At 36.6% G+C, this 22,197-nt stretch overlaps 2 protein-coding genes across 4 annotated transcripts; both read left to right on the plus strand.

The window, feature by feature from the left end:
* Positions 1 to 7,448: 7,448 nt before the first annotated feature.
* On the plus strand, positions 7,449 to 14,347 carry LOC116167705 (tetra-peptide repeat homeobox protein 1-like). 3 transcript variants are annotated; one of them, XR_004144607.1, is made up of 2 exons: positions 7,449 to 7,502; positions 13,713 to 13,808. XR_004144607.1 is itself a non-coding variant. In XM_031483185.1 (2 exons), exons 1-2 carry the CDS (start codon positions 13,393 to 13,395, stop codon positions 14,262 to 14,264), a joined length of 564 nt encoding a protein of 187 aa, XP_031339045.1. In that variant the 5' UTR covers positions 13,024 to 13,392; the 3' UTR covers positions 14,265 to 14,347. The 3 variants fall into 3 exon arrangements, 1 of the variants encoding a protein (XP_031339045.1); XR_004144608.1 differs by having other exon boundaries at positions 7,502 to 7,573; positions 13,713 to 13,780; XM_031483185.1 differs by lacking the exon at positions 7,449 to 7,502 and adding an exon at positions 13,024 to 13,404 and having other exon boundaries at positions 13,713 to 14,347.
* A 1,272-nt stretch (positions 14,348 to 15,619) lies between these two features.
* On the plus strand, positions 15,620 to 17,578 carry LOC116167704 (lipase member J-like). Its single transcript, XM_031483184.1, has 6 exons — positions 15,620 to 15,841; positions 16,211 to 16,403; positions 16,455 to 16,804; positions 16,850 to 16,999; positions 17,049 to 17,276; positions 17,324 to 17,578. The coding sequence occupies exons 1-6, from the start codon at positions 15,686 to 15,688 to the stop codon at positions 17,486 to 17,488; spliced, it is 1,242 nt and encodes a 413-aa protein (XP_031339044.1). The 5' UTR covers positions 15,620 to 15,685; the 3' UTR covers positions 17,489 to 17,578.
* The last annotated feature ends 4,619 nt before the right edge of the window (positions 17,579 to 22,197 follow it).

Raw genomic sequence — 22,197 nt, forward strand, 5'->3', positions numbered from 1 at the left:
GTCTCAGATTATTTCAGTAAGAAAGAATTTTGATAAACAATTTTGGAATGACATCAAAGTGTCTTTATTATACACAAATTTTATCAAGGAAACGATAAAACATATTGCAATGGTGTATAGCAATTCAACTCTTCTGCATTTATTAAAATTATGTGCGCTTCCAATCTTATTACTCTTTGACAATTGGCTAATAACTATCAATGTCGCACAGCATATGGGATTGGTGGGCCTTAGGTAATATACAGCAATGAAGACGTAACGTTCCATGTAAACTTGCAATGAACTTGAGAGGGAGATGAGAACTTTACGAAAGGTTGAGGGAAATTTGTTTGGAAATTGGGGGAAGTGTAAGAACTTAAAAGTGAGGAAATTAAAACGAAGTCAATGAATGAATGAATGAGTGGAATTTTGCACAAACTTGAAGGGAACTGATAAATGAATGGGATACCATGGATATAAAACGTCTACGAAAGATAAAGTACGCCACAATATACACAATACATCGATTCTATAACAAAATAAATAATTACCATAAAATAAGACATTCATAATCGTAATTTTAAATATAATGATTTTTTAGTTTTCAATCACATGTTAATGATCTTACAGAAACAACGCATAGCATATCTAGGTAAATTCAGTTGATGATGTTAGATCTTTGGAGGTTTTGAGGTGAGAATTGATATGCTTACTTTCAAGTCGATATAACCATCAATAAATTAAGAAGTGTGGGAAACATCAAAGTTCATTTTTTATTAGGAGGATATTAAATTATTTCGACTATAGATAGATATTATTTATTGATATTTCAATTACAGCCGTACAATAAAGTTTATCAAACTAAAATAAAAATTTAAATTACCCGACGTAAGGTGGGACAGAGACATATTTTTGGCTGAGCTATTATGTGTAACGTAACATAAGCATGGTATACGGATGTAATAAGATTGTTTGTTAAAATATTTCTTTTGCGCAGCCTACTAATGCGAATTATGGGCTTAAAATTTGTACTAGTAGTCCAGGGAATAAAGGGATTTTAACTTGCAAAATGAGAAGTAGTTCCAATTCGTTTTGCATGTAATATAGACAGTCATCTAGTGGTTAAGAATGTAAGTTTGAAACCTTGTGCTTCCCCCGTGCCACCCCCAAAACCAAAAGTTGATTTCTTAGTTTTGCAATCATATCTTTTTTTTTTATTATTCGAAACCAGATCAGCATTTATTTGCTATACATGGTTGGGTTACAGTAATGTAATTGGCAATAATCATAGCAATGCTTATGAGATTTACAATATTCATCACTTCACCGTTTTAGTCTAGTATGGATGTGTGTCTTACCTAGGTGATACGTTTCAGCATTTGGGCACAAATTGATGGAGGAATAAAACTTGTCACACAGTTTATTTATGTAGTCGCTAATGAGTGGTTGGTTGAGTTCATGGTGAATTTGAGTGGTCCTAATAAACCAGTTGGCTTTCACAGCTATACGCAGCACTTTATTTTGGAATACTTGTAATTTATTCAGTTGGGTTTTATTAGCAGCTGCCCAAACTGGACTTAGTATAGGGCGTAAAATGGATTTACATGAAGGGCGCATTCGTTTGCAGTGACAATTCAACTCATGTATAAAAAATCACATACGCCGCAGTGCAATTGTCACTTTGACAGCGGCAAAAGTTACCTGCAACTTTTCCAGCGACAAATGCACTAGTGGTTTTTTCACTTATTCATTTTCGAACCAATTATCGCGTTATCCTTTCCCATATGACTAGTTTGACGTTTGTCAATAATTGATTAGTTTGGTGAATTTTTTGTTCGTTAAATTGTCCTGCCGAATTACACTCGAGGTTTGTATTTAAACCGAGTAAATTTGGGTTGTTGCAATTCAAATCTGTTTCCTTTTAGCAATTGAACTCGAAAAATTGCTAGGCAACAGATTTTCATTACCTTAACAACCCAAATGTACTCGGTAAAACACAAACCTCTTGTGCAATTATAAGATAGAACAACAAACTTAGAATGGAAACTCTAATGTAATGTAAAAATGACGCGCCATCTCGTGTATGTTCTCAGCAGCTTTTGCGTGAATGGCGCCAAATTTAAATATTAAAATGTAAGCTACGTCCGCATTTCTCCGGATTTGTAACAATAACATTGGATTTGACTAGCTGAAACCTAAAACGTAAATGAATCCAGCCAGTGAAGTCCAATTTTGTTTGATAGGGATCCAGATAAATTCAGTTTAAGGCTCCTCTGTAGTCAATCCGCCATATTGGAAAAATAACTAAACTTTCTTATGAAATGCTGCTTTTGTAGTTGAAGTCTAACAAATTCTCGATAGTGGATATTCTTTGCAATGATGAAAAGAACGGCGGTACTTAAAAAAAGCTGAAATATCGGTCTTGGTTTTTTAGGAAGATCGTTGAATAGAAAAATCGTAAATAACAGCCGTTGTAATGGGAGTAGAAAAACCTACAGCACCAATTTGGAAATCCGACAGTATTTTTTACGGCGGTACACCCCTAAGGCGATATCTCATTACTTGCAAGGGAAAACAAAAGAAACTACCTGGCATTATCCTGGCACATTGTTACCTCGTTCCTAATGACATGGATTAGATAAACTACTATATATTTAGCTAATGTTTATTTTTATTTTTATAGAAATACTTTTTTATTTCTAAAACATTTTTCATTCTATCTAGATTCTTCAAGAAATTTGTTTAGGAAGATATCAAATAGTAGCCTCATTTTTTAGCTCAACCCAAGCGGAATACGACCACTTATGTGTTTTAGATACATAGTGAGACGATTATACCAATAATTTGTTGGCTTCTTGTCGCAATTCAGGTGTGGTGTAAAAATGTGACTCCTTTTTGTTTTTTTTAACATTTTGTACCATGAAACTGCTTATCTACGTGCATAAAAACATTAAAAAAAATGTGGTAGGGCAGGACAAACGCATGACCTCGACATAAGGAGAAAGCACAATACCACAATTAGCATCAATTCAAAAGTAAAGTTTGTCAAGTTAGCGAGACACCAAAATGAATATCCGTATCAAAAAAAGCGGCATAATTCGTTGGTTTTCCCCGTTATTAGTGGCAGATATAAAAAATTCTCGCACTTTTAACAAATTTCGGACTATTTACTTTTTCCGTTTGAGTACCTATGCTTTTTGCGAGTCCCGCAATCTTCACATCAACTTTGCTGCGATTTTTTTTAATTTCCATTACTATGTGGCAACAGAAAACGATATGTTCTATATACTGTGTACTTATTTTTAGCGGATTTTTTTAAGAAATAAAAAAATGTGTAATTGTTTGCGTTTTGCCCGTCCGCCCGGGCCCACTTTTTTTAACTACTATTAGGGGAATGGTAATATATATAGTCTTGGAATTTTTTGCAATAAGTAGCCTATACCTTGGAGGTCCGCCAGACGGCCATCACTTTTAGATGTTTTAAGGCCCCCCTCTTTTTTACCCTTATCAAAATAGGGAGTTCGGGGAAGAGAGGGACTAGTTTTATCCATACTCTAATGAAAGGTCTCAACAAAAGGAATCCTTTTTTACCTCTTCGACGCTTCATCGTGATCGGTTATAATTTTTATCTCTATAGCGAATTGTCGGAGGAGGTACTCACAAAGGGCGATTGGGACGTGTGGAACAAATATATCCATTGGTAAGATCAACACGATAAGAGCGAATACAGTTTGTCGGAGGAGAGGCAGAATGAATCGTCTGGACGAGACATCTATTGATAAAGTCGCAGCGAATATCTTGACAACAGAAGAGCCTTATAACCCAAATATTTACTAAGCTATTTCGGTTCAAAAAATGCACTTTATCTGCACAACAGTTGTGCACAATTTATAATTGTTTCAATATGATCTGATATCAACAAGGATGAATACTTGGTCGTCAAAGAAATAGAGGAATGCCCAATTTCAATTTTCACTACTGAATTAAGGATTTAAAAAACCGAATTATGATACCGCACAAACGATGCCAATATCGATACTTACAGACCAAAAGGTGTAAATTCGATTGCTTGATGTCCATGTGATATCTCATGCTTTTTGGTGCCGAATATGGTTCTACCCATAAAAATGGAAGATAGGTTGCAATGACAATATGTATAGACATGTGTTATTGTGTTAGTTACATTTTTACCAGCAGTTTTGTCTGTTCGTAAAAAACCTTCATGGGCCGTGCATAAATAAAACGAATACGCTAACTGTACAATTATTTTTTGAAAAGATAAGAACTTTTTTTTAAATAAGTAAATAATAACCTATTAATTATAAAAATGTCTAAATCAAAGTTGATCAGTAAAATTGATTAAAACAAATAACAGGAAATAATAATAAGGTGTAATTAACTAACAATCTATTGGGAAATTGGCAAACATTGCGAATTTTCTCCACTAATTACCTTAGAATCAAGTAATTTACAGAAGATCTCATTATAGACAAATGGAGTAAAAGGAACAGGTATTTGTGTAGCTTTATTCGAATATTGCTACACCTTTTCAATAAACTTGTTTACATAATTAGTCCTTGATCATTATACCTGGTCTATTGTGTTTAACAATAAATGAAGAAAATATGCAAAACTGAAAAGGATAGAATTATACCGTTTTCGCACTCCACGAATATACGTAGAAATGTGTATTGTTGGTGGTCTAACCAATTGCAATAACATTGAAATGCAAATTGACTACAGAGGAGCCTTAATGCCGATGCACCTCAGCAGTCAGGGGCTTCAAAGAGTACAGACCACTTGTTTTATAAGCAACAACTCCAATTAATCCAACCAAGGAGTTATATTTAATTTAATATGGATATACAAGATACAAGATCAACTTCATGGAACTCTACTTTATGATGCTCTCATGATCGTTCTGAAAACAAAATATGTAGCAATAGCAATTTATTAGAATTCAATTAGTGTTACCTGCTAAAGATAATAATGTGTGAACTGCCACACGCTTTAAACCTCTTCGTGTTCCAGGTTCTAAAACGCAACCAGAAAAATGACGTTCACAAACCAAAAACTTTTGTGTAAATTTCTTCCACATTATATTCTAAACCAATTCTATAAAAACATCGGGCTCCATTTTTGGGAAACGTCTTCACAATTTGTCACACAACATTTACGTTTTCGATTTGTATATGCATAATTCATTGTAAATAATGAATAGTAATTATACTTAAAGCACAATGACGGCTTGTCAATCAAAATTCAAAATTCAACTGTCATAATGGCGACACGTACTAAAGTCACTAGATTTAGTAACTTTAACACGCACGCTAACTATGCGCCATCTATTGAATGTTCTCCAAACTAATTACAGAAATCTGCAAAATGACTGTGGACTGCCACAGCACACACATTTCTTAGAATCCTATCTAGTTTCTCAGTTTTAGACTCAAAATTAGCTTTAGTAGACTCCGTAAATGCTGTATTTGTAATAAAAATCAATGATCTATTCCTATTTGTGGATGTTTTGTATATGGGTATGAAGTTACGGATACTGTCGACTAATAGGGCGCAATTGTTTTGTTACTCTCCATTAATAGGAAGGGACCATGCCACCAAAGTAGGGAGAATCGGAGGTAGTCCTCTAGTAAGCACTTTAAAAAAATTATTGGTATCAAACTGTTTTGGACAATTTTATGAATCTGTAATAGTACATTATATATCAAGGTAGAGTAGAGATATTGCCTGAGCACCAAGATTACATCTCGAGGCGCTTGCGCCGAGGGGTGTAAAGTGCGAAGGCAATAATAGACTTCTCTACCGTGGTATATATACTATTTTTTTCACTACTAACACTTGAAGTCCTCTAAATTAACATATTATACTGATAAGAAAGTGAACGGTTGGACAGAATTTTTTGTTTATTAATTACAAGTCAAACAGGCCGTAGTCATTGAGATATTTCTAAACGTTTATTGAGCGAAATTTCGTGTTGTTTTCGAAAAGTGACAGCGTGACAGTTCTCATTATTGACTACTATATTTAGTTAATAATGTCCACATTATTAACCACTTTGAACAAATTTACAATTCCAGGTGTAAGTACAGGTAATTGTTCATCTTGTACCTAATTAATATTAGTAATTAGTCATATTTCATGTATGATTTTTTAAAAGTTGTAGTTTAATTGTAGTTTTAAGTGATCCAATTTTTGTGCCATTGTCTTATATAACGAAACTGTGAATAAAGCAATACAATTACAAAGAGTTACTTCGCATATGTTTATTAGCGTGTAGAAAATGCGTGCAGAAAATATTTTTTTGTACTCATTGAATGGAAAGATAATGTTTCCAAGCATCCTCGATGCACGGGAAAACGACTTTCCCGCATCGCGGTGTTTTTTAGTTTCCGCTGGAGAGAAGGGGTTATGCGCGTTCTTCGGTTGGTAGTACTTATTGAAGTCAACGAACGTCATGTCATGGTTAACTGTCATCTGCTGTAAAATCAATTAAACCGTTGGTTGAGGGTATTTAGTGCGATTAATCGGAAACAGACGTACAGTAAGTTTTACGTAAATATATAAACAAGAACTTATAACGCAATCAAATTATTTTTCAGAATTGGAACTCAAGAAAAAGTAAAATTTATTGTTAAAACGTCTTAAAATGTGACCAGTGATATTCTGCAACTATTCGCATATGCAGTTTAAGAAAGCACATATTAACACACACAAAGCTTCCAAGGATTTTAAATGTAACGAGTGTATTTACGCAACTCAAGATAAATCAAATTTGAGAACACATTTCTTCACACATGTCTTCTGGGAATATTAAATACGATCAGTACACTTACGCGACCAATAAGAGCACTCTTTTCAAAGCATATTTCTTAACATTGAAGACTTCCAAGGATATTTAGTGCAAACGATGCAATGCCGTGACCAGTAGTAGCACTCATTGCAAAGGCAAAATATGTATTAACCAAAGATGTGGAAGTTTTAAATGTGACCAGTGCAATGGTAGTTACAAAATTATGTTACCAACCAAACATATGATTGTGTTACCAACTCATGATTAAACAAAAACTAATTTACAAAACTTTATTAATTTTGACCTTTTTTTACGCAATTCGTTACAAAAAATATTGTACCTAACTCTTTCGGAAAGAATTTTCCCGCATTCGCACTAAATGCAGCACTCCCTACGGTCGTGCTGCAAACAAAGTGCTCATGCGGGAAAATTAACTTACCGAACTTGTTAGGTAAATAACTATTGCCGCACTAGTGTTTCAAAGACCTGTTTTCACAATCAATTTACCTACAAAAACAATCGTGTTTCTACACTTTCGTAGAAAAAAACAGTTTAGTGTACTAAAAGCTGAAACTGCAATAAATTATCTAATTGACATTTACCTCACATAAATTCACAAAGCTTGCAACTTTTTTATGCTTCTGCTGCACGTGGCTCGTAACACACTTCGTTAAGTAGTTCCAGGTGAAACCTAGGGCGCCAGCAGATATAAATTGTAAGTGCAAGTGCTATAAAGCTTTTAATCCACAGCATTCAACTAATAAGATAAAGAGTGCAAAGTGAAGAGTAAGAATTTTCAAAACTTTTACTTTAACCACATTATCCATGTTTTTTGCCACTTCCATCTCGTACAATGTTACTGGTTGCACAATTAGTCCAAGTGCCGTGTAGTATTCTCACGTAAGGGTAAGGAATGAATTGAACCTAATTCTGCTCTAACACAATTCTAGAAAGTTTCTCAACCATTTTTTTTAATGTTGTTTCCCTAGACTTTGATGGAAAATACCAATTATTTCTGAGACAAATCAAACTTATAAATTGATTATTATGCTTCGGCGTCGGCATTCAAGTTCCAGCTTCAAAACTAACAGTTTGATAGAATACGTGGAATCTCAGACTATGAAACCTCGTCGTTCCAATTGTAATTAATTACGCAGAAATGCAATTACGTCCCATGTCTCGGTATCACGATCTATGCTAGTTATTAACTACGAATCAAAAGGGTAACACGCAGTGCTCCAAATAGCATTTATCATGGTGTAACTATCCCACTTGTCATGTCGATAATTGTATTTTAGAACTTCAGGCCTAGAGCAAGAAGACAAGAAAGTTTAATCTCGGTCTATCTATCCAGTTTAAGAGCTTTTTACTATGTCCTATGAGATTGCCAGGAACTCGAATTTGATTTTCAATTTCGTAATACTGCATACGTATAGAGGTTAACTAATACATAGTAGGACTACTAAAGATGCCGGTTAGAATTTTCATTAGCAGACCGAAAACACGTATCAGACTGCCTGCTTCCGGATTCCGCTATCGACATGGGTACAAATTTACAACCGCGCTTCTAAGTTGGTCTAACGCTTACTAAATAATCTTTAATCAATTACACAATACTTATCAAGTTTCATGACCGTACTACACTTACCATAAACGATTAGAATTAGTGCATGAACGGCAGTCTACGCGTTACTCCTTTCAAAATGTTAACCAAGCACACTTGTGTATATAGTATTTGTGACGTTGTTTACATTGTATTTTGACCATACAAGTAAATTATAAATTCTTCAGAGCGATGTAGTAAGAGAAAGTAGGAGTGAATTACTTAATACAATCCACTTCCTATAAGCCACCCGACCCCATAAATATGTAAAGCAATATATAGATTTTTGCAACCTTATCCGTCTGACAAGAAAATTGGTGAGATTGCCTTAAGAATTTAAATTTTTCTTGTACAAATCACGATCGCTCTACATGTTTCTGTTAAAAAACAATCTAAACAGACACTAGAAGCCACAAAAAGCAGTAATGCATTCGGTAACAAAAGCATAAATTTAGCCCAAGATGGTCACGAATTGCTTTCTTTGTTAATACGATTTTATTTGTGCAATTCGCCACAAAAACACCAATCGTAAAACCTGTCGGTCCTCCAATTCTTCTGAAAATCATTTTTAGACTTACAGATACGGCCAAAAAACAAAGATACAAATTGTCATTTGCGTCAGCAAGTTTGTTAAGGACTTGAAGATCTCACAAAAGGATATTCGTAGTGCGCTTATAAATCTTCTGTCTTCATTTGGATTAAAAGTTTTGCTTAACGAACCAACAAGAATTACACCCACATCTAAAACAATCTTAGATTCATATCTCCGTCCATCGGCGTTAATGTGGACCGCTTTTTTAAGCGGATTAGTTATATATTTAAATGCGGCTTTCCTGATTAAGAAAAGTCAGCGAATCCCTCATTATTGCTCAATTATGCAGAAACAACGCATGTTTGAGTTGTGGTTTGTATGTTAAGGAAATTGAGATACTGCTACACTTTTTGAGATACGTCTTACTTTGTTATGAATTTTAAGCTATTTACGAATAAGATCGCTGTGGATAAAGAAAGGTTAGCTACTTAATATTTCCTAGACGCCAAGTTAAACAAGAATTGCGATACGGCCTTTACGTTTAGGTATAGTTCACCAAGTTCAGTAAATAGACCGGGAGGCAGCGTACATAGTAACTAAACCATAAGCGACAAAAAATTCGACAATACAGGCTGAAAGTACGTTGAAAACTAATAATAAAATCACTCGTCTGCCAGTCGTAAATGGCAGCATTAACTTGGGGCGGCGCTGAATAGGTGACTTCTTTAGGTGATCAACTAAATTACCAAACTATAAGGGTCACGGAAAAGATTTGTATCAAGAAATCCCATTTTTTCCATAGTTTTCAAATATGCTATGGCAGACGATTTCAAGTGCAGCGTTGGTAGCGAAAGACGCCCTCCAATGTAGGGAAAAACACCCTGAACTAAACCATGAGGACCGTATAAAAATTATACATAAAAAATTCCTCTTTTTGTCACTACTTTAAAATATATCCTGGCAGACGATATTAAGTGTAGCTTTAATAGTGGCAGACGTAGGTATAGTAAATCTCAGCGAGTGCGAGCGTGTGAGAGATAAGCGCACGAGAGCACAACGAACAGAGATAGCTATATTTACGCACTGCTTGGAGTTACCAAACGAATTAAATTAGGGAAAATAATAAATTGTTTATTTCGCGATAAGATTGTCGGTATTTCTTGAATTCTTCTCAGACTGAGAAACAGAAAACTTAGAGAAAAGAAGATAGATCTTCAGCTCGTTCTAAACTATCCTCTGACTCCAGTTTCGTTGTCTCTATGCAACATTGATGGATCGATGGTTAAAATCGACAAGTTTGATTTGCTGAAACTTTTTCGGAAGTATGATTTCTTCAAGTGCTGCTAGTCCATCGCCAGTTGTAGATGTTGTTTTAATCGATGGATTATTTTTTTGCATCTTTTAAAAGATCTCCAGTAAACCTTTGAGCGATTTTCTGAACACATCCTCGGCAAAATTTGTGCTGTGTCAGCGAGAGAAGTACATCTTACTTTTGACTGATAGTTACCCCTTCCATGAAGGACGCAGAACATGATCGTTGGGATCAAAATAAGGAAAGATTATAATCCTACTCCATTTCTGATTCCACTCAGAAGCAGCCTGCAAATTTCATAAAACCACTTCGCAATGATAGCTCAAAGCCTCTCTTATAGATTACTTATACCGTTCATAGGAAAAAAAGACCTGTCGTGCTTTACTTGGAAGGAAACTTGTGTTTGCCACATATGAAGATAAGTGCTATAAATTTGTGAGAAGAGAAGATGATGTGGTAAAAACTGAATTGTTCTGCAGCCACTAAAAGGCAGATTCTCGAATAATTTACCATCTTGGTAAACTACCAAGTAGCGAAGTCATTATTAGCGCTTCCGATATGAATATTGCTGTTATTGCTTTGGGAAATGTAAAATTGACGCTACCATCAAGGTATAGATGGAAGTAGGTCTCTTTTCCAATAACACACAGAAATTCATAAACCTTCGAGAGATGTTCGTGAATTTGGGTGTTGATGTGTGTAACGCGCAGGGTAACGGGTTACCGGGTTCCCACGCATTTACCGGATGTATGACTTGTGTATAGTCCTCATTGTTTAGTTCATCGCAATTTGGGAGAATGCCACCGAAAAATGTTTGAGTTTCTACAATCCGTTTGATTGAAGTGGATGGAACTATGTGAATCAGAAGTTTAGAATCAAATGGTTTGAAAGATCTCAATAGTCAGTATCCTATCGCTATCTCTGTTGGTTATGCTCTCGCGCGCTTATCTCTCACACGCTCGCACTCGCTGGGATTTACTATACCTAAATTTTTTAACTTCTAAGACGTCTGCCACTATTAAAGCTACACTTAATATCGTCTGCCAGGATATATTTTAAATTAGTTACAAAAAGAGGAATTTTTTATGTATAATTTTTATACGGTCCTCATGGTTTAGTTCAGGGGTGTTTTTCCCTACATTGGAGGGCGTCTTTCGCTACCAACGCTGCACTTGAAATCTTCTGCCATAGCATATTTGAAAACTATGGAAAAAATGGGATTTCTTGATACAAATCTTTTCCGTGGTCCTTATAGTTTGATAAATTAGTTGATCACCTAAAGAAGTCACCTATTCAGCGCCGCACCAAGTTAATGCTGTCATTTACGACTGGCAGACGAGTGATTTTATTATTAGTTTTCAACGTACTTTCAGCCTGTATTGTCGAATTTTTTGTCGCTTATGGTTTAGTTACTATGTACGCTGCCTCCCGGTCTAAAAGGCCAGTTGTGCACCGTCAAAATTAAGTATCCCTTAAAGCATAACTTAAATACCATAGCAACGATTGTCATAATAATTGTTGCCGTTGCCATAGATTTTGGTCGACTAAACTTTAAGCAAGGTTTAATTTTATCTGGTTTTTTTCTCAAATTTCTGGAAATAAATTAACCTATATTTTATTGATTGCTTCAAAAACAACATTAGATGCTGAAGTATTAATATCGAAACTAAGACAATTAATTTACTCATTATAAGTGCTCCAATTAACTTTACAATTAATGAATACGGTTACTATTTTCTTCAATAGCTTATGCTCCCATACCTCATTGATTTATAAATCTATGTCAATCAAACGAGCTTTGAATACGTAATGGTTATTAGTTACAGAAAACCACTGTACCATATCCTTCGCAAAAGTCTAACAATTCAAGTCACCGACCTTTCGTAACGACCACAATGTGGATACATAGGAAATGGATACATTGTTATTCAACATGTAAAATCGATACAATCTGCATTTACCCACGGTCGTAAAAATTAGCTGATTTTTCTAGATTTTTTGAGATTCAGCTAATTTAAAACTCGATTACCGAAAGTTGCTCTTTCTGTTCTGTTCGATACATAGACTATCCGACCTGTAATTAAATAATGGTTTGATCCCTCAAAAAGAAATCAAGTGCGGAACGTTATACGAATACTGATAATAATTAAGGAATTTATCGGCTCGTTTTATATCCGTAGAAAGTGTAAGGTATAGATTTGCCAATGAATACGATTTTCATTTTCAAAAAATATCTTAAACTGGACTCGGGGGGCTCTTAAACATTTAATGGCTTCGTGGCGGCCGAAATTAAATTTTGCAATTGAATAAAGTCGTCTGTCTGATTTCACCTAAAATGTTACAATGTGCGAACTTGACTAGTAGGAATATCTCACGCTTTCGAAACTGCCATTTTACGTGTATTCGTCGGATGCTTGTTGGAGCATGTATGAAATGAAATTGTGTAGATGAAATACGAAAAGTAGAATTATGATAGCAAATCCTGCTATTTCTTAGAGGTATAGGAGTGCATTCGCTTCCGTCATTAAACTTCAGCATTTCGTAGATCCTTACTTTGTTATATAAAATAATATTCCATATTAACGGGAACTCTGTTTGGCAGGCCATACAGTACCCGTAACACGTATAGTTATTTGAATATCTTTTGCCCAGTTTCAATCGACGCACTCTCAGTTGACGAGATCAATTAGCAAAATAATGAAGGCCATAAAAGAAACAATTTTTCTAATGAAAATATATGAAATTGGTCACCAACTGGTGTTTTACTAAATGATGAAACGGCGAATAAATAGTGAACTATAATTTTTGTAGTCCCATTTAAACAAGCATGGTCAGACTGAGATCACAACTCTACAATCTAACAACGTACGATGCAATTAAAAGCACCGCGTGAATATCTATAAGGCAAAATTAGTATGTACAAAATTCGGTAGGCTTATCAAATATCAACACATAAGTCAATTCCGAACGCATACATAATGAAGAGAGAAAGTCATTTTGTTCCTTACTTATCAAATATCCCTGAAACGGCTTTGCACTGTCGTAAGCAGTGGATGAAATAAAATAGTGGGGTTCGAAGTATAAAGTTGCCCTCAAAGAAGTAATGCTTCAGTTACAAATCACCCTACAAGTGACAATTACTAATAATATCTAAAGAGATGAAGACTTTGGTATGTACACTCTCACGAAATATTTCGGCATGTTCTGCTATATGAAATCAGTTTTATTTATATGGACCTGAGCGTGTGTACAACACTTTCGCTATCGCTACATTGTGAATGTGACACCCATATATAATTTATCCAGAGGTGGTCGTGCTAACTAGTCAAATAAAAGTTCGAGTCGTGTAAACTTTTTTATTAATTGCGAAAGGTCCAAGGACTGTTGAACGGAATCGTGTCCCTTTACTTACCGTTCAGATTTACGTGCTATCATAACAATGCATATAGGTTAATTTAATTTCTCTTTTCTTTTTCAGTTTGTTGTGTGTTTACTGGTAGCTTCCGCTCTAGCAGAAGAGTCAGCAAAAAAACATGACAAGCGCGGAATCCACGAATTGGGTTACGGTTTCGGAAGTGCGGCGGGTTTAGCCTTAAGTGGTGAACTAGCTCTCCCCGCGCCGATTGCTGCTGGGCCTGCGGTCGAATTGGGAGCAATCGCGAATGTACACACAACACTTACAAGAAATGTTGGAGTACCAGTTCCGGCGCCGTATCCACTTCCTGTCGAACGACAAATTCCTGTCCCAGTACCGGTTCACGTAAATGTTCCAGTTGATAGACCTTACCCCGTGCATGTACCGCAGCCGTACGCTGTTCCAGTAGACAGACCAGTACCTGTGCCTGTGGATAGACCCGTTCCTTACGCGGTTCCACATGCTGTTCCAGTAGCCGTACCCAGACCTGTAGAGGTGCCCGTACCAGCACCATACGCTGTTCCAGTGCCTCACCCTGTGCCGTACGCAGTGCATCACCATGTACCTGTAGCCAAATCTATTATTATAACTAAACATCATCATCGCTCTTGGTAATTTCCAAGGTAGTGTAAATGTAATGTTGTAGTAAAAAATTTATTTAGTTTTCACTATGCAAAATAATAAATCTTATTTTTGTAAGAATTTTCACTACGATTAATGACTACAAACTGCCTAATACTACAGGAGCCATAAAACTACTTACCGATAATAACGTCAAAGTTCCAAAAATAAAAATTTTAATGTCAAATAGAATCCATCAAAACATTAAAAAGCATGAAAGAGAACTGCTGTCTATGCAGCAATCAATCACTCGTCGATGCTCATGCAAGAAGACCAGCAAAACTTGCTTATCATCATGTGGAATAAGATTCCAAAATAAAACACAGTAGTAACAGTGGAAGCTTCGAGCAAAGACCTTATGCAAAATCATACAGTTTGTGATGCAACGAGGCTTTGGAGCTAACTTAGTTAACAGTACCTAAAGGTGGACCTGTTCTCATTGGCGCTCTTTGAGGAAAAAATTATACATCTGGAGTGGAAAACAATACGATATACTTCAAGGAACACGCGAAAGGGATTATTAAAAAATTTTCACACACAATGGATAAAACTTTAAAATTAAGACGAATCGTTCCATTTTTATTAATGGCGTAGTTATTTTAGAGAATAGGATAGCACACAGTGAATAAATCTCCTACCATGTCGCATGACGTGATATCAAATAGGCCAAATTAAATGGCGTCTAATTTCCTAAATAACCTACATGGTAGTGCATGGCACCCTCTCCTAATTGGGAAGGCGGATGGTTGGCTTATGAGTTACCTTGACTGTGGTTTCGCTGTTTATGAGATGCTGGAAAGGCCTAACGTCTGATAACGGTAGGTGAACTACGTTCGCCCCCACAAATGTTTAACTGTCTAGACCTAGAGAAATAAATGACGCAATACGCAATACGGTTGTAGTCGTTTTTTAAAGAGTCCAATAGATGAAAAAGTATACAACATAATTCATCCGGATAGTAATTTACGTAATGTTATGATTACACTTGTCAAGTTGGAAAACACCGGTACCAGACCTTGCTCCCGCCATACAAGAAAACGACCGAGGCGAATACAATTATCAAATTACCAAAGGACAAAAACTAATCCTACCGTCGCGTTCTCAAAGTTGAAACCGGTAAAATGGCGTTTAAAAAACAGTTTTACTGCAAGTTTCTTGCAAGTTGTCGTTTCGATTATTGAGATTTGCTATACTAATCAAATTTAGTGCCCTCCAGGATATGAGACGTTAAAAAATATCTCAACTGTTTTTAAGGGTTATGTTTGTATAAATACTTATCACTGAGTTTTTACGCTCACTTGTTTTCTAAAGGATTACAAGGCCATGATACATAAAAGCATGGTCAGAGTAGAATTGGCATTTCAGTGAAACGCTGTATTATAACGTGGTATTTTTTGTGTTTATTTCGTACAGCCATGAAGACAGCGGCTTTCTTGATGGTTGTCGTAGGGATAGTAGTGTTACGCTTAAAATCGAATAGGAATAACGTGTGTAAAACCTTTGAGGATTATTATTCTAATAGAGATGAAAACCCTAATTGTTACTATAATCCTGATCACGAACTAGAAGTCGTAAGTATTTTTTTTACAAAAATGTTATACAACAAAGAACGAGCGCAATGTTTAAGTACTGTGCTAGTTACGTAAATAGTCTATACATCTACAAATAATTGTATAATCCACATACTTCAATGCTATCACAACAAATCACTTTGATAGCAATTCATGCCAACAAAAACATAGATTCGTTTAATTACTAAATGTAAAGTCAACTAAGAATTAATTTTTTCCGTTCAAAGTCCATGGTTTGCATGCATGGTTGCATCTAACCTTAAACTTGCCAAAGGAGAAAAACAAAGTCTTTGTTTAATGCTGCTGAACCTGTAGAATAGAATTAAAAATTTAACAAAGGGTGGTTAATGAGTCTGCTATAATTTCCAGCCCGAGATTGTGATGCGATACGGATATCCAATTGAAGAACACAATGTAACGACTTCTGACGGATACATTCTAACAGTATTTCGTATTCCACACGGAATTCATACAAAGACAACTTCGAAAAAACCCGTATTCTTGCAACATGGACTAGCTATAAATTCAGGATCTTTCCTCATAACTGGAAGAAAATCTCTTGGTAGGTGGGTTACTGGAACGCAGTTATTTGTACTCATCCGTTGATATTTAGGTTTTATGTTAGCGGATGCCGGTTACGATGTTTGGTTAGGAAATTTTCGAGGGTCTAAATATTCGAACAACCACGTCTATTTAGACAATCAAAGTGAAGCGTTTTGGAATTTCAGTATCCAAGAAAATGGCCTTTATGATTTACCAGCTCAGATAAATTTTGTTAGTAACGTTACCAAACAGAAAATTGCATATCTTGGTTATTCCATGGGAACAACAGCTGCGTATATTTATTTGAGCAGTTATCCGGACGAGAAAAAAATAGATATGCTAATCGGCCTCGCTCCAGCGATTTATTTCCACGACGTAGATTTTATTGAATTTTTTTCCAAAATCTGGGTTGTAGTGGCGGTAAGTTTGATCTAGTTTGTTGCGATAACGAATTCATTGCTCTAGGCCCCAATTCAGTTTATTACGAATGGAAAGATGTATCCAAGGATGGGAACGATGTTTAAATATTTATGTTTACCCTACCCAATCCAAATGGAACTGTGCCAATTATTCGATATGTTAATCATGGGGTTCAGTTATGCAGAAAATGATCCTGTAACATAATCGAACACTGAAAAGACGCACATTCCACAATGTGTTTTAGGAAACGCTACCAGTTTCTTTGTTGTACAACTCGGACTCGGCAAGCGTAAATACTTTTTGGCATTTTGAACAGTTACGTAAATCGCAAAAATTTCAATCGTATGATTACGGAGAAACAGAAAATTTGCTAATTTACAACAGCGCAACGCCACCGCCGTATAACATGTCAAATATCAACATTGAAAATCATTTATTCTACGCAGACAATGATAAGCTGGCAACAGCTACGGTAAGAGACTACATATTTAGTGACAACTGACATATGTCTAATTTCAGAATGTTAAACTACTTTATAACGATCTTCAGAAAACTTCCAACGTCCATAAGCTATATAGGATAGAGGATGAATATTTTAATCATGCCAATTTTCTTTCTGGCAAAAATGCCGGCAGTTTGTTATATAGGCGAATTTTAAAATTGCTTGATAGTACATATAAATAAGTTGTAATTGTGGCTTTCATAGATTTAAGCTTTGCAACTGTCGGTATTGTATTGTAATTAATCACTAAGTAATTGCAGATATTTATTAACCTCAATGGCTTCATCTGTTATTCCTGGGTTTCACCAATTGCGAGTACATCATAACTGTTCGCGTCTAAAAAACTTCTAAGATCATAGAGAGAGGGTACCAAAGATCTGATATTAATGTGTCCTAGACGCATACTATAAGAAAACTACTTAAATTTAATATGACGTGTTATATCCATGATTGAACAAATTTACATATTATTTATTTCAATGTTTACAAATTAAACGATAGCTCGATACCACAATTTGCAATATAGCTTGCTTAAAGGTAAACTTTGCAGCGTTATTCAATAATAATTTATAGCAAAAACTGTGCAATATTATATTTGATTTATGTATGGTTTGTCGCTTGATGTCGTTAGGTCCCCTTTTCACAAATATTTTACAATCGCTAGTCCAAACACATTTCGGCCCATACCTAGCAGCAGATTCCTTTAAGTAGCTGCTACCGAGCCTTTGTTAAGTCTTCCCGAATTACAATCAAACTGCCTTTTAGTTATTTCTTGGATCTAAAGATTAGATTTTTTGCGTGACGTGAGATGAAGTTTACTATGATGGGGCGGTTTTTTCCCTTTTTACCAGGTATTCATCATATCATATCAATCATATTTGTAGTAATATTGAGATGCATTCGTTAGGAGCACAGGGTTGCGATCACCGTGGGTACATCCTCCTTATTTATGTCGGGGACTCTTTAAACCTAAGACTATTGCTTCTGGAATACTGCTCCGTGTCGTCCTTATAGACCCTCAATGCTTCTTTAGTTTCAGCTAACTCGATTTTGACTTTTGATAACTCGGATTCGGTTTGGCTTAAATCGTTCTCGAGTCGTACCACCTTCTCCGAAAACACCTTGATTTGGTTTTGGAAGTCCTCTGCTATACAAGCACGAATTTGTGTTGAGAGGAGTGCTATGAGTGATGTAACAGCATTGGATACGACTTTTTCAGACAGCGTCTTCTTTGATATTGGAACCGACAAGAAATCCAAATTTCAAGTTTTTAGGGACAAATTATCCAAATAATTTGGATTATATTTCGGTGTCCAGTACGAAGATATAATTATTATTTACTATGTAGTACGCTCTCTAGATGCCAATGTCACAAGGTTTAAAGAAGAAATCCCCACTCTCCCCAGTTCCTGCTGTGCGCATCCCTCTCCTATCATTCGTTTTCTTGTGCTAAGCAAACAAGGTTGGGTTCGTTTACTTCCCGTAAGCGACGTAAGTATTGATATCTAATTCAATTTTTTGTAGTATGGGGAAACATAAACAAAAAAGGGATCGCTCCAGCGATTCGGAGGACGACCTTTCCAAAAGGCAACTTCTAAAGCGCCTTAAGAGATTGGAACGAACGTTAGAAAGGAGGAAGCGAGATCGCCGTGGTCGATCGCGCTCTCCAGGTCCACGTTCAAGCGAAGCGGGCAGTTCTGCCGATGGTCGTCATCGACAACTATCTGTCCGCCGAGGCTCGTGTTATCGGACGAGGTCCTAATTTGTTTAGGAGATGATCCGGAGCGAGGCGAACTAAACACGTTTAACTTCCACCCCGCTCTTTCTTCACGATGGAATCATATTCTAAGGCACGGCCTTTCAGAACAGGAGAAATCCAAGCTCTTGGATAATTACTTGTTTAAGACAAATTGTGAAGGTCTTACTCCTCCTTCGGTTAACCCCGAAATTTTGGCAGTCATGTCGCAAGCTTATATAAATAGAGACAAGTCTCGCTTGGAGCATCAAACGCATTTAAGCAGAGGGTTATCGGCCTTAGGAAAAGGACTGACGTCACTTTTAAATGAGCCGGATTCTGTTTCGCTTGAATTGAAAAGCAAGCTGTTGTCAGCGTTTTTGGATGCGGGTCGTATTCTTGCGGATCTTTTTTTATAGAGAATCGCTTCGTCGTAGATTCTTAATAAATCCTATACTTAATAAACCCATTAAGGAGTTAGTTGAGCATTCAGATTTTGACACCTTCCTCTTTGGGGAGGATTTGCCAGATAAGATAAAAGCGGCAAAAGTCATTAAGAACACGGCTAGCGAATTAAAGGTTAGACCGATACAACGGTCTGTCCCCAAACAAAGGGGTGGTAAATGGATTAGAAGACCCACGAACGAAACGCATCAGCCAGCGGAAAACAGACAACGCCCTGTCCGTCGCTCGGGGGAGACGGATGCTTACAAGGGGCGCCCCAAGAGACATTTCCCGGTCAGGCGCGACCGTTATGTGAGGAAATCGACGTAGTCGAGGTGAGTCCTCCTTTTGCCGGTCGGATCGCTTTTCATTATTTACCCTGGTCACAATTAACCTCCAACCCAGTGATTTTGAGTTGGGTCAAGGGTCTTAAGTGACCTTTATTAAGGAAGCCGGTACAGCCGCATCTTTCCGAAAGACACCTTCCGCAGGTCTCTCTTAGAGAGGATAGCGATCTTCGGGAGGCTGTTAATGAGTTAATAAGACTGGGGGCCGTACAGAAATGTTACAATTCACAGGATGAATTTATTTCAAGGGTGTTCATTGTTGCCAAACCGAACGGAAAGAAACGGTTAATTTTAAATCTGAAAGGGTTTAATTCTTTCATTGACAAACCTCATTTTAAATTAGAGGATTTTCGTACAGCCGCGAAACTAGTTAGTGAAGGTTCCTTTCTAACCACAGTAGATCTGGAAAGCGCTTATTTCGCGGTTCCGATTCACGGGGAACACAGGAAATTTTTAAGATTTTATTATAATTTACGTGTTTGCCATTTGGTTTGGCTTGCGCTCCGTATGTTTTTACGAAATTGATGAAACCCATCTTAGCTTTTCTACGAGGCAAGGGGGTGACAGTAGTCAACTACTTAGATGATTTTTTGATTATTGGCGAGTCCTTCGACCTTTGTAGGCGACATACGAACCTTTGTATCGATCTTTTAGAATCCCTCGGGTTCGTAATAAACTATGCGAAAAGTTGCTTGACGCCTAAAACGGCGTGTAATTTTTTAGGCTTTATTTTCGATACGTACTTGGGACCGGATAATTCTTTACTGATTTCTCCTTTCAGCAACAGCCCCCATCCGTTATCTCGGAGCCTGGCAGTCACCGTTTTATCAGGGAAGCCTTCAAACACAGACAAGTGCCCGAAAGTTCTATCAACACGATTTTGAAGTCAGTGGCTCCATCAACCGTCGCACAATATGACATCACATACAAGCTTTGGTGGGAATTTTGTCAGAGAACTCACATACATCAGTTCTCCGCAAACCAACTAAGCGTATTACAATTCTTGCAAGAATTGTTGGATTCAAAGAATTCGGGCTACGCTTCGTTCAACTGTCATAGATCAGCATTGTCCTTTATTTTAACTACAAATTTAGATCAGTGTCGTCTAGTTAAAAGATTTTTGAAAGGGGTTCTCAACTTGCGGCCACCTAGAGCAAGATTCTCCCATACCTGGGACCCTCAGATTGTTTTGGATTACTTCCTGGGTGAGTCAACTATAACTTTGGAATCAGTCTCCAAGAAGCTAGTTACCCTACTAGCGCTGGTATCTGGTCAACGGATACAGACCATATCTCTAATTAAATTATCAAACATATTAGAGAATACGGATAGAATTAGGATTCCTATTCCCGACAGGTTTAAGACTACGGGCGTAGGTCGTGTGCAACCTGTGTTAGAGTTACCCTTTTTTTGTGGACAATCCCAAGATTTGCGTCGCAACAACCTTAAAAGAATATATTTCGCTAACCAAGGGTCTCCGCCCGCCAGACGGGGATACCTTATTTGTGACTTTTAAAAAGCCACATCACGTAGCTAATAAGCAAACACTAAGTCGCTGGGTTAAGGTGAGTCTGGCGGCAGCCGGAGTTGATACGGAGATTTTTAAAGCACACTCTACGTGCGTCAACCTCGGCGGCTTTTCGCCGGGGCCTTTCCTTAGAGACCATCAGAAGAACGGCAGGATGGACGGAGAAGTCTTCGGCGTTCGCCAGGTTCTACAATAGACAGATTGATCAGCCAGACGCTTTCGCGAGGACAGTTTTAATGAATCAAACGTGATTGCTTTTTGGTATTGATATTTTTGTTTAGTTCCCATTATGTGGAATAGAATTTCAGTTGTATTTTTCTTGGAAATTACATTGTTTTGCTTTTGCGGGTTTTGGATTGATAACACGGTGGTTTTATAGACATTCAGCTTGACCACCCGCATTAGTGTATTTGCCTTAGAGCTCTAAACATCTACATAGTAAATAATAATTATATCTTCGGACTGGACACCTCATATAATTACGATCAAACTTCACAGGTAAGTTCGATTGATCGTTGAATTGTTTTCGTCAAAATATCCAATTTTTATCGACAAATTATGCAAATCCAAATAAAGCGACAAAATATCCAACTAATTTGGAAACTCCGATTTGGATATCTTGTCGGTTGCGCGACAAGATATCCAAATATCGAATTTTTTTTAGGCAAGAAATCCAAATTTTTTGGACAAAATATCCAAAAAGTTCGGAAATTTTTTGACAAGATATCCAAACTTTTTTAGACAAGAAATCCAAAATTTATTCAAGCCCTTTAATCACGTATGAACCTTGTGCAGTACGAAACATACAGCGTCAAAGAATTAGTGCCTACCTAGTAA

The sequence above is a fragment of the Photinus pyralis genome, unplaced genomic scaffold (assembly GCF_008802855.1).
Source record: "Photinus pyralis isolate 1611_PpyrPB1 unplaced genomic scaffold, Ppyr1.3 Ppyr1.4_LG4, whole genome shotgun sequence".
Lineage (NCBI taxonomy): Eukaryota > Metazoa > Arthropoda > Insecta > Coleoptera > Lampyridae > Photinus > Photinus pyralis.